Source organism: Crotalus tigris, unplaced genomic scaffold (assembly GCF_016545835.1).
Source record: "Crotalus tigris isolate CLP2741 ecotype Arizona unplaced genomic scaffold, ASM1654583v1 scf7180000019944.6993514239:2294586, whole genome shotgun sequence".
NCBI classification, from domain to species: domain Eukaryota; kingdom Metazoa; phylum Chordata; class Lepidosauria; order Squamata; family Viperidae; genus Crotalus; species Crotalus tigris.
In genome coordinates, this window is record NW_024097783.1 from 1,030,204 (window position 1) to 1,043,440 (window position 13,237).

At 39.6% G+C, this 13,237-nt stretch overlaps 1 protein-coding gene and 1 long non-coding RNA gene across 3 annotated transcripts in view; one reads left to right on the forward strand and one right to left on the reverse strand.

Moving 5' to 3' along the window:
* Positions 1-13,237, forward strand: part of MYH15 (myosin heavy chain 15) — a 107,830-nt gene that overhangs the window by 60,435 nt on the left and 34,158 nt on the right. Inside the window, exons 25-28 of the mRNA XM_039364995.1 lie at positions 2,822-3,064; positions 4,456-4,632; positions 5,201-5,346; positions 12,087-12,177. Coding sequence (XP_039220929.1) covers positions 2,822-3,064; positions 4,456-4,632; positions 5,201-5,346; positions 12,087-12,177 — 657 coding nt within the window. The remainder of the gene's footprint in view (positions 1-2,821; positions 3,065-4,455; positions 4,633-5,200; positions 5,347-12,086; positions 12,178-13,237) is intronic.
* LOC120317938 overlaps positions 1-13,237 on the reverse strand; it is a 223,953-nt gene that overhangs the window by 48,944 nt on the left and 161,772 nt on the right. The window lies entirely within an intron of this gene.

Sequence of the window (13,237 nt, forward strand, 5' to 3'; positions counted from 1 at the left end):
TACGTTCACTATAATTGGAAAAATAAAATACTTTAAAAAAAAACTTTCCAAAATAGTATTTCTAAATCAAACTGATTGTTTTTGTATAGAATAGAAAGTCTGTGGTGGTTTCTATTTTCATGTCTCTCCTTTGTTGACTTTTTGGAAGAATCCAAGAATCATCTTTTATCTTAAAAACCCAGAGAAATGTTTCCTCTGGTTTTCAATGTTATCCTCCTTCTATAGAGCCCATTCACAGGTTCAGTCTGGAGACATCAGTTTACTATGATCAAACAATTCTATAATGTATTTGTGCAGAAAATATATAAATGAACCAGATGTGACCTCCCTGAAACACTGCAGAGAGGGGAGAATCAAAAAAGTCCATTTTACACTATTGGTATCCTTGGAGAGATTAAGGGACAAAATTAGTACTTATTCCTTAAAGGTACACCCATGTTTACCCATTCAATTATTAAAGTTTTTTCTCCAATTGGCTCCCGGTTCCACCAATATTTGACAGTTGTACTTAACATACCATTTACTTGTATGAACTTCAATTTGTCCGAAGTTGCATACTCCTATGATAATGGAACTATGACGTTGGTAAGCATAGAGCTTTCACATGATATTTGAAAAGATGAGCCGAAGTCATTAGGAGGAATTAAGCTTTGCATCAATAGTGCTGCAACTAGACTTTGTGTGTGTGTGTGTGTGTGTGTGTGTGTGTGTGTGTATGTGTGCTTAGGCAGTCATAGAGAACTCTGTTTGAAAATCATGAAACCATATGTTTTCTCAAGGAGAAAAATTATCTTTCTATTGATAAAATGCTCCTATAAGAATGTTAGTTAAAAAAAATTCCTCTGTTACTGGAGAATAACCAATTCCTACAAGTAAATAAGTAATAATTCTGCATTTTTTTTAAAGCAAACACATAGATTGCATAAGTAGCATAAAGAAGGATATGCAAATTACAAAGGATTATATTCAAAAACTTCATAAAAAATTAATAAGGGACATATTAATCTTTTTCTCTATAAAATAGGGGAAAAATAAGTTGTTTTTTATTTTATCATATTTTGCAAGTATTTTTCAGAATAAATTTAGATTGCTTTATTTTTTAAAAAAAATCCTAAAAAAGCAGAAAAAAAGAAGTAGCATGTCTCAATAATTTGTTCAACTAAGGATGACAGCCTTCATTTTTCTCTGCATTAGTTAACATTACTTTTCATGTAAATACATGAAGTGTAAAACTTTAAAAGCTTGGATATAAATATGAATTTTGTTTATACATATTTCAGTCTCAGAATCAGTTTCCATGACAAACCAACAAAGAAGTGGAATGTTAAATTTGGGATATGTAGTGTTTTATATATAATTTGTTGGTGTACTTTTGTATTGGCAAGGAAAGAATGCATATTTTAACTGTTTGTTATCTTGAACTTATATCTCAACTGACTGATTATTCTATTTATACATGCAAAGCAATTTATACCACATATTTTTCCCACTTTCCTTTGTGTGATAATATTATACAGTATTTATTTGAAAGATGAAGAATTTTGATTGAGATGTCATAGAGGCTGAAAAATTGTACAGGATGTTTGCTTAACGAGCACTGCAAAAAGTATTGTAAAATACAGTTGGACCTGTGGGTAACCCACTTTACATTTGTGAAATGTATCACAATGCATCTCTGGGTGCTAACAACGCATTTAGAAACTGTACAAAAAATCCAATATGAACAAAAGTGATGTATGTTGGATTATTATGTGCCAGTTTACTGTTAAATCTAGTGACTACATACACAGATTATCTGCAGGATGATCTGAACCCAGACTGGTTCTGTGGGTCTTTTAATGGTGCACACATTGCTATTGAATGTGTAACTGAATCTTGTAAACTTGCTGCTGATTGTTCACTTTTTTTTCACATTTTCTAGATTTCTCTGGAGAGCTAGGTCTTCACATACTGTCCAAAGTATAATATTTTGTGTCTGGCTATTTGTGCTTCAAGTGAGAACTTTGGGTTGATGTATTTGATGATTCATTTGTTTTCTTGGCTATCCATAGTATCCCCAGGAGTCTGTTACAACTACTTCAATTCCAAACCATCAATACTTTTCTATCCTACTTTTTCAAAGTCCAGCTTTCATTTCACAAGGAAACCATTCCTTACATGATTCTGATCTTTGATTTCTGGTTTCTTTATTGCAGAGTTTTAATCCTAAAAAGCAGAAATTAACCACTGTTTCAATATTTTCATTGTGTAGGTTGCTGTACTTGTCAATAATTTTGTGTGCTTTATTCTTACTCTTAGTTCCATTTTTTCAGTGAAGCCGTTGATTTTTATTACTAGAACTTCCATATAATACCTCTAAAATCAAAGCATATGTCTCCTTAATGCCAATTTCAAGGTAACAGCAGTGGAAGAGATCCATTGTCCATCTATCATGTCTGAAACTTCAACAATGTACCAGTGACACAGACTGCTAAGACTAAATAAAGCACAACAACTGAAAGTTTAAACAAGTTTAATTTGGCCACATGAAACCATATAGTCTAGTCCTTTCAATGTGTTAATAAAGAACCAGTTTAAAAACCAAGTGTGAACACTTTTCATCTATCCAGACCTTGGTATCTAATGCTCAGATATTTCCCAAGAACACAAAACAATCTCATTCTTTGCAATGATCTCTTGCACCTACTATGCGTTTAAAGTAGTGTATAGTCTAGATTGCAATTTTGTCGCTTAATTCTAAAATATATAATTTATTTATTGGTTACCTACAGTAAATAGGTTTTCTAGAGCCATTAATACAATTCCCTGCAAATTCTAACAGGAACAAGATACCCTTGCAGATGCAGAAGAAAGATGTGATTTACTGATTAAATCTAAGATTCAGCTGGAAGCCAAAGTCAAAGAACTGACTGAACGGGTAGAAGATGAAGAAGAGATGAACTCGGAGTTGACATCCAAGAAGAGAAAGCTGGAGGATGAATGTTCTGAGCTGAAGAAAGATATTGATGACCTTGAAATTACTTTGGCAAAAGTTGAGAAAGAAAAACATGCTACAGAAAATAAGGTACTTTTAATATTTTTAAGATAAAAATCAACCTGGTTTAACTGTTTAATGATTTTAAAAATGGATTAAATATTACATATTGGATTGAAATCATTCCTAACTTTGCTGATATGCTGAACAGTCAGGAAAGGAATATTTGGATCATGGCCAATAGCTTAATGAAAATGTCAGGCTAATGTTGGTCCCTTTGAAAACAAGTAAATTTCAAAGTAAAATGAATCAAAAATAAAATGCCCACAGTTTGAACTATGTCTCAGAAAGCTGCAGTTTCTCAATGGGAAAAGGTTACAACAGTTGGAGATTTTAGATTAGAAAAAAGAAAGTAATTTTGTGGGGAAACGAATGCAATAGCATAACTTCATAAAATTGTACATGGTGTGCTAAAGTAGACAGAGAATAACATTAAATCTTCACTAAGTCCAGTGAAATTGAATACTGTAGATGTTTTTGATGACATATATAGCTCAGTTACGGATTTTGCTAACTCGAGGTCTAATAATTTTTCAGAGAAAAGATATGGATGAACAGAATCTATATAAATTACATTATTTCCTCTTATTTTGTCATCCTGAGATCTATGCCTATAGAAATGATTATAATTCTGTTATTTTCTGATAGCATTCACATGAACAAATGCAGTACCTAACTATTTGTTAGACACATGCACACAAACACAAATGCGCGCACACATATAAAAACATTTATTTCATTATGGAACCTAAAATAATGTAGATAAGATTTTCCATGCACAGAGTTTCCTATCCAGGTATTGGCCACATCCACAGTTGCCTGGAGGATATATTATATGCTATGACATCTTGAATGTTGAAAATTGTTATGCAGATTATTTTGAACAACATATTTTATTACCTGGATATGGAACTGTCTCTGCTCCAATACTCTAAGCCCAGGTTTTTCAAACTGTGTTCTTCACTGTAAAAATTTGATGGAGTTCCAAGAGAAATTAAAGCTCAGTTGAACACAACAATTGATAAGGAGTTCTAGAAGTTTTTTTAAACAAAAAACTCCTTCATCTAAGACAGAGGTGTCAAACTGCCGGCCTTCCGGCCAGACACATTACAAGGAAACCGTGCCTACCCCATTGCTGGCAGTGGGAGAAAAGTTCTAATATGTCACACGATGTCACATGACATCGTGAGTTTGACATCTCTGATCTAAGATATTTTCCTTCCTTTTTCATATGATGGCATGTCTGTGATTCAATTTACATGAGTGCATACTCAAAAAGGGATAGTCTGTTTTGTATGAACCAGAAGTACATTTTATATATATACTGTAGAGTAATTTTCACAAACAAGGATCAAAATGCATTTGAACTACAATGACTCTGCAAGTAGTTCTTGACTTTTATACTTCTGTTTCATTTTTAGGTTAAAAACCTAACAGAAGAAATGGCAGCACTGGATGAAACTATCAGCAAACTTACAAAAGAAAAGAAATCTTTACAGGAAGCTCATCAGCAGGCCTTAGATGATTTGCAAGTAGAAGAGGATAAAGTCAATACTCTGAGCAAGGCTAAAGTAAAACTGGAGCAACAAGTGGATGATGTATGTTTGGTTTGTTGTTGTTGTTTTTGATTTATCTAGATTAACCTTATCCAACTGGTGCCCTTAGATACAGTGGAGTAGAACTCTCATCATTGCTGATTAATATTATCACGTTGATCTGGAATGGTGAGATCTTTTATTTGATAGTTCTTGGAATCACTTAGTTGAATAAAATTTGGCTTTTTAATTGATTGTCTGCGTGTTTGATGAATAATAGCTTTGATTTTCTTACCATTGATGTCAAACCCATTCTTTGCCATGAGAAAAATGAATTAAAGTAAACCAGTTACTAAGCTTCTCAGTTCAACATGGCTTAATGTGAATCATGAACGCACATGATTCACATTAAGCTTGATGTGACCAATTCAATGGTCACATCAAGCTTAGCCAGAAGTGATGGTTTATAAATTATAATAGCTAGGTTTATACAGTATGTTAAGCAAAACCAAACTATCCAAATTATGTATTAGCATGATGTATAGTCTTTCTATACTTTATTATAACCTATGCAACTAATTGTAACCCACTGTCAGAATTCATAGTTCCTTTTACCTTTTTATGTCTGAAGCTTGAAGGTTCTCTGGAACAAGAAAAGAAAGTGAGAATGGATCTGGAAAGAGCCAAACGAAAACTGGAAGGAGACTTGAAACTGACTCAAGAAAGTGTCATGGATTTAGAGAATGATAAACTGCAACTGGAAGAAAAGCTAAAGAAGTAAGCTTTTAATAATTCAGTTTGATATAGTAACAGAGAAAGGCAAGCCAATGCCTTTAACCACAATTTCCCCAATCTCTTGTGTCTCACAATTTGCTATACTGGATGAGACAGATGGAAGTTGAAGTCCAAAACATCTAGAAGGGACCTGCTTTTTTAGTATAAGCAATTTTGGGTCCCCTTTATATTCACTTTTAAACATGGAAAGTAACTACCAATTACATGAAATAATTCCACATACCTAAGCTTACAATATAAACTGCTGGGTACATGGAAGTTTCCTGCATTTTTTGATCCAGGGAAAGCAGCCAAAACCTGAAGGTTTGTCTGTCCCCTGAGGTTTTGTCATATGTGCCTGGTGGATATGTTTGACTAGTAAATGAAAACTTTCACATAACAGAAGTGGGATAGGTTGGGAAAGAAAGGTAGAGAATTGAGAGCTAATGAGATTTTTAAAAAGAAGGATCAGGGGACCTATTCCTACCTACAAAGTTATCTTGGGAGCTTTTAAATTTTACACCTCAATAATAATAGGTAGCAAGACTGTCAGAATCCAATTATATTTCATCTTTAAATTATCAAATATAGAAACTCCCAATTCTGCCTTCTCTGGATTCTGCCATAAGAGGGAGAGAAGGGGGAGAACAAAGGGGCTTTATGGCCCTCACTTCCTTCTTTACACTTCAAAGAGCTGAATGCTGAATGTGTGTTTATTGTAACCTCGAAGCGTTAACATACCAAAGGAGGGTAGTTGCCTTTCATGTAGTTATCTGAAGTCCCCATGCAGACGGAAGAAAGAAGAAAGGGGGTGGAATTGTGATACTTGAAACTATCACTGGAAGGGGGGTTGATTGGGTGGGACTACTGGGGAACCCCTTAAAACCTTGAATGGAAGAGCTTGAACCCCAAGTCCTGTCTAGCATGCCTGCAACCATTTTCTCTTAATAAAGGATTCCTGTTGGAAGAATTATTCCAAGAGTTCTGTCTTCTTAAGATGCAAAGTGGGGTGGGTCCTTACATTAGACAGGACTTGCAAAATTAATCCACCTGGAAGGGAGACCCTTGCCGGGGGATTTTGCAAAAAATTTACCATGTCAGACAATGGAGCAAGAGAGGGGGAAAACTCCCTGGAAAGAGAGCCGCTGACCCAGTTGGAACCTTGCCAGATGTTGGGATCTGAGAGGTCAGATTCCTCGGGAGAAGAAGTGGTGGAGACACAGGACCACAAGCCTCGCTGGTCGATGAACGTTGGAAAGAAAAGTGAGTGGAGAAAGGAATCAAGAAAGGTGACCCTGAGACGGGGGACCAAGCAACCAGAATGGAAGCAGGAGATGGAGAAATCCCTGCACGCAAGTGAAGAGGGAGGAAGCTGGGTACCGTACTCAGACTGGATCCTAGAGAAAGCTATTGACCTGATGAAGAGAACTCTCAGCTCCCTAGGAGAGGAGAATACTGAGCCCTACGGCCGCCCCAGTTCCTGGAGCCACAAAGGGAGAGACACCGAGGGGGACGTGGAACCTGCAACCCCAGGGACATCTACTGATCCAGGAGCCCCCACCCCCTACTGGACCACAGATGGCAATCTGGACGGAAGACACTACCACCCACAACGGAGGCACCGATCCATTCCAAGACGTCCACCGTTGGAGGTGAAATTCAAAGGGGAGCCAACACGCTTGGGGTTTTTCCTAACCCAAGTACTCAGCTACATGGAGGAATATGGGCAGGACATTCCCAGCGACAAAGCCCGCATCCGGATCGTGCAATCTGCCCTGGATGGACCAGCTGCGGATTGGGTAGTGAACTTGCATGACTCCAATGCCCCAGAACTCAGTAACTTCAACCGTTTCATGTCCTCTTTGAGAAGACGATTTGAAGACCCCCTGGCTGATCGCAAAGCCCGTGAAAGAATAACAACGATGAGGCAAGGCAAACGCCCAGTGGCCGAGTATACACAAGAATTCCGGGCCATTGCCAGCAAACTGAATTGGCCAGAAGACATCCTCCTTGGCCATTTCAAAGACGGACTAAACTATGATCTATATGATGCTTGCCTGCCCCGAGGGGACCCACATCGACTTGAGGAATGGTACGTCTTGGCAGAGGAAGCAGAGATCGACATATTGAAGAGGCACCGCCGAAGAAAACAATGGAGCCGCCCCCCGCCTGAGCTGACACACCAACCGGTGAAATCATCGGATACAGCCAAGAAGCAAATGGGGTGTTTCAAGTGCGGAAGAGAAGGGCATCGAGCTGTAGAATGCCGCTCAAAGGCCCCCCAGCACAACCCAGACAGATCCCCAATCAACAAACCCAGAGGGTATTCAGCTAAGCCAAAAGAAACAGCCATGAAAATGATGGAAATTGCAGAAACCCCCACCTCTGCTCACCAAGGGGAAAGAACTCCAGCCTACACCACAGGGACGGTGGATGCCTCAGATGACAGCTCGGAGGGCGAACCCCTGGTAAGTGGATGCATCACACCCATCTTCAAAACAGTGACTATATTAATCCCCCCCATGCCCGAAGCTGTGAAGGTGAAAGCCTTAATAGACTCTGGCTGCACCCGCTGCCTCATTAGCCCAACACTAGTGGGGAATCTGGGCATCCCATCCAGGAGACTGGAACAACCAATCTCATTTGGCCAGCTAGATGGATCCATAGCAGGGGGGGTGCCAGCTACCCTAGCCACTCTGCCAATACACCTCTCCCTGGGCAACCATGAAGAGGACTTAACGTTTGTGGTGACCCCAGGTATGGAATGCCCAATGATTCTAGGGATGGAATGGTTGAAAAAATGGAACCCCTGGGTAAATTGGAGGACGACAGAAATCAAATTCCCGAAGGGGGACCCTATGGACTTAAAACCCCAAGGGAGGCTACCAGAATCAAGAATAGAAAAAGCATCCATAGGAGAGGAAAAAAGATTAACAGAAATACCAGAGGAATATAGGGACCTTGCTGAAGTCTTCAGTGAGGAGAGGGCGAATGAGCTTCCCCCCCACCGACCCACAGACTGTACCATTGAATTCAAGCCTGGGGCAAAACTCCCGAAGCCCAGATTATACTCCATGAGCCCAAAGGAGAAGGAGGAAATGGAAAGATTTATAAAAAAAAACCTGGAGAGAGGTTTCATTGAGCCAGCCAAGCCTAAAGTGGCTGCCCCGGTCCTTTTTAGAGAGAAGAAGGATGGCTCTTTACGTTTATGCGTGGATTATAGGGCCCTGAATACAATCAGTGAAAGCAACCTATACCCGCTGCCCCTCATGAAAGACATGCTGTCACACCTATCGAAAGGGAAAATTTTTTCTAAACTAGACTTAAGGGAAGCTTACTATCGCGTGAGAATCAAGGAAGGGGACGAATGGAAGACTGCATTTAACTGCCCCATGGGGTGCTATCAATTCAAAGTCTTGCCATTTGGATTACAAGGGGGCCCTGCAGTCTTTATGCAATTAATCAATGACGTTCTAAGGGAGCACCTATTTAAGGGGGTCCTTGTTTACTTGGACGACATTCTTATCTTTACTGAAACAAAAGAAGAACACGTCAAACTTGTCAGAGCGGTTTTAAAGAAGCTGCGAGCCGCTCACCTATATGCCAAACTCTCAAAATGCGAATTCCACCAGGAAAGGATAGACTACCTAGGCTATCGCATATCCCCACAGGGCATTGAAATGGACCCGGAGAAGGTCAAAGCAGTACTAAATTGGGCACCACCCCGCACAAGAAAGCAACTACAAAGTTTCCTGGGCTTTGCAAATTTTTACCGCCAATTCATCCCCTCATTTGCACAGATAGCCTTGCCCCTCACTAACTTACTAAAAACGAAGGGAACATCCTCAGTAAAACCTAGCCAGCCACTAACATGGACAATGGAGTGCCAAGCAGCGTTTGAGAGACTAAAGAGACTTTTTTCTGCCGAACCAGTACTAAGGCACCCAGACATGGACAAGCCCTTCATAATACAGGCAGATGCAAGTGATGTGGCAGTGGGGGCTGTGCTATTACAAGAAAATGATGATGCAGTATTGCAACCCTGTGCATATACATCCAAGAAACTCACGGAAACAGAACAGCGCTGGCCCGTATGGGAGAAGGAGGCTTATGGGATACGTTGGGCATTACTCACGTGGCGACAGTTCCTGGAAGGCAACAAAATCCCCTTCCAGGTATGGACTGATCACAAAAATTTAGAAGCCCTGAAAACTTCCAGGAAACTCAATCCCAAACAAGCCCGCTGGTCCCAGCATTTTCACCAATTCCAATTTAAGCTCAAACATTTACCAGGAAGAAAGAACTTCCTGGCAGATGCACTATCTCGCATGCCCCAATATAACTCTAGACCAATAATGGCAGAGTCACAACTGGCAGCGCCAGTAACCACAAGAACCCAAGCCAAAATAAAACCACAACTGGACAGCCAAACTGGGATTGAATTCAGAAAAAGTTTGGAAACAGATGATTGGTTCCAGAAAAACAAACATGTGTGCACAATGAGAGACGGATTGCCTTGGGTAGGGGAAAAGTTATATATACCAACAACTCAAAGACTAACTTTCATGCACTTTGCCATGACACAAAATCAGCAGGGCATTTTGGATTTGTAAAAACTTTACACTTAATTAAACGGCAATTTTGGTGGCCATCAATAAAAAAGGACATAGAAAGTTATGTTGCCAGCTGCCCAACCTGTGCATCAGCAAAGAGGTTGCAAGGGAAATCGCCAGGGCTATTACAACCAGTGGCAAGTCCCTCAGCCCCCTGGAGGGAAATAGCCATGGATTTTATAGTGGAATTGCCAGAAAGCAATGGGAATACTGTTATCTGGACAGTCACGGACCTATTTTCCAAACAGGTGCACTTTATCCCTTGCCAAAAAATTCCCACTGCAAAGGCCTTAGCAAAACTTTTCATCCAGCACATTTACAGATTGCACGGGGCACCCCAACGCATCATCTCTGATAGGGGAGTGCAATTTACATCTGCATTTTGGAAGGAATTTTTATCCCTCTTAGGGACCACTCAGGGATTGACATCTAGCCACCACCCTCAAGGAGATGGACAAGCGGAACGCTGCCAGTCGGTACTTGAGCAATATTTGAGATGTTTTTTAAATTTCCAACAGAGTGATTGGACGGACTTACTTCCTTTTGCAGAAGTTGCCTACAATAATGCAGTCCACTCCAGCACAGGCTACACTCCTTTTCAAATAGCCAACGGTCAAAGTTTCAACCCTATGCCAGAGTTAACCCCAAAAGAACCAACGATCCCTTCACTGAAGGAATGGATGGAAAACCTACAAAACACCTGGCCAATAGTCAGAAAATCACTAGATGAAGCTAGGCGGGCATACAAAGCACAAGCCGATAAAAAAAGGGTTGAGCCTACACCATTCATTATAGGAGAAATGGTGTACTTATCTACAAAATACCTAAAGTCCCTACAGCCCTGTAAAAAACTTGGACCAAAATATATAGGACCTTTTCCAATTAAAAGAATCATAAATCCGGTAACAGTAGAATTAGAATTACCCAAAAACCTCAGGCAAATACACCCAATTTTTCATTGCAGCTTGCTGAAAAGAGAGCATCAGTCACATCTACGGCCAAAAATCCCCCCACCACCACCTCCACTCATGGTGGAGGGTGAACAACACTTCGAAATAAAGGAAATCCTTGATTCTAGGAGATATCATGGGGCAACTCAGTACCTAGTTGCCTGGAAACACCTACCTCCCTCACAAAATGAGTGGGTCCATAAACGTCATGTCAGAGCCCCGAAGCTATTGAAGAAGTTTCACACAGAGTATCCTAACAAGCCTGACTAAATTTTATACTTGTGTTTTCTTTCAGGTGGATCTCTCTTATTGTTAAGAGGGGCCGGATGTCAGAATCCAATTATATTTCATCTTTAAATTATCAAATATAGAAACTCCCAATTCTGCCTTCTCTGGATTCTGCCATAAGAGGGAGAGAAGGGGGAGAACAAAGGGGCTTTATGGCCCTCACTTCCTTCTTTACACTTCAAAGAGCTGAATGCTGAATGTGTGTTTATTGTAACCTCGAAGCGTTAACATACCAAAGGAGGGTAGTTGCCTTTCATGTAGTTATCTGAAGTCCCCATGCAGACGGAAGAAAGAAGAAAGGGGGTGGAATTGTGATACTTGAAACTATCACTGGAAGGGGGGTTGATTGGGTGGGACTACTGGGGAACCCCTTAAAACCTTGAATGGAAGAGCTTGAACCCCAAGTCCTGTCTAGCATGCCTGCAACCATTTTCTCTTAATAAAGGATTCCTGTTGGAAGAATTATTCCAAGAGTTCTGTCTTCTTAAGATGCAAAGTGGGGTGGGTCCTTACAAAGACAAAACAAAGCTTCTGTGTTGTAGGATTCTGTTTTTATTTTCCTCTCCTGATCTGCTGTAGTTTCTTTTATTACAGCAAATTTGGCAGCTGACCAAAGTGTAGCACAAAGTATACTCACCAACTTCACCCAATATCAGAGTTATTAAAAGTACAATATCCATGGATTGTTTAGCTTGCAAATCAAGAAATAAGATAAGATTTTTTAAAAACTTTGCATTAACAACTAGGTTTTTTTTATTTTAAAAAAATCTTGATAAATAGTAATAATGATGGCCATTACTTCTGAAACTGCATTTCTGCTTAGAAAGCAATACAGCCATTCTGATGAATAGTCTTATATTCCACCACATCTGAACATCTCTTGCATTAACAGGAAAGAATTTGAAATCAATCAGATGAACTCTAAGATTGAAGATGAACAGGCCATAGTGATGCAGCTCCAAAAAAAGATAAAAGAGCTTCAGGTAAATAATGAGTGATTCTTATTTTCTTCCATTGAGCTGGTAATCGTTTATAATTTATAAATCAACAGTGAATCTAAGTGGTTCACACATAAAACCATAAAACATGACAGAAAAGTTTCAGAGTGGATTCTAGCCACTTCAGAGGCCTAGAATATTTTTCACCTGAAACAAGGCTATGACAAGCTATCTGTAGACATGATAAGAATATAATCCCTAATGTAGGCTCTAACTCATATTTGGTTGGATTCACTCTTCAGCTTTCCCAGAGGTACCCTAGGGTGTATTTTCTGTTGTGTCATCCTTAGGATCTCCTTGAAAATAATGGCCACAGCTTGATACAATTTATGAACAGCTTTAGTACCTTTCAATCTGAATTTCTGGCAAATTAGAGACATCCATGAAAGGTTTTGCTGGATTCAGTTGGATTCCACAGAAAACATCCAGATCATATTTCTTGACTCTAGTGTTGCCACATAAATTTGGAGTCCAATTTATAGAATTTCCAAAGTTTATAGTGTTTAAAAATTCATATCCTGTTGGTAGTCTAGATCAGCGGTCCTCACCCTTTGTGCCTTGTCGAGGTGGCTGGGGGAGGAAGGAAAATGGATTGCATGAGAGGCCAGTGTGCATGTGCAAGAGAGCGCAGGTCGATTTGTGCAAGTTGAGCTGCACATACCTATGCATGCATGCTGGCCCGCAGCTTGCACAAGTTGAGCTGCATGAGCATATTGGCACGCTGCTCACATGGCCAAGTTCCAACTAGGCCACTGCCCAGTAATGGGGCCATTGCCTGGGAGTTGGAGATCCCTGTTCTAGGTAATGCTTCTCCATATGTTGTTTTCTCACATCTAGACATTCCAACTATTACTTCATGAGTACATCTATTTTTCTCTTAAAGCCATCTAATGTTGAAAAGGGTTTTGGAGTTCATATTGTTTTATTCACCTTTTCTTCCTTTAGGGAGGATTTAATGATTAAATTATAAACATGGAAATACCTAGGTAATTAAATAAGAAGGTTGCACCATCAGAATGCCATCTGGCTTTAAAGGATCATTTCC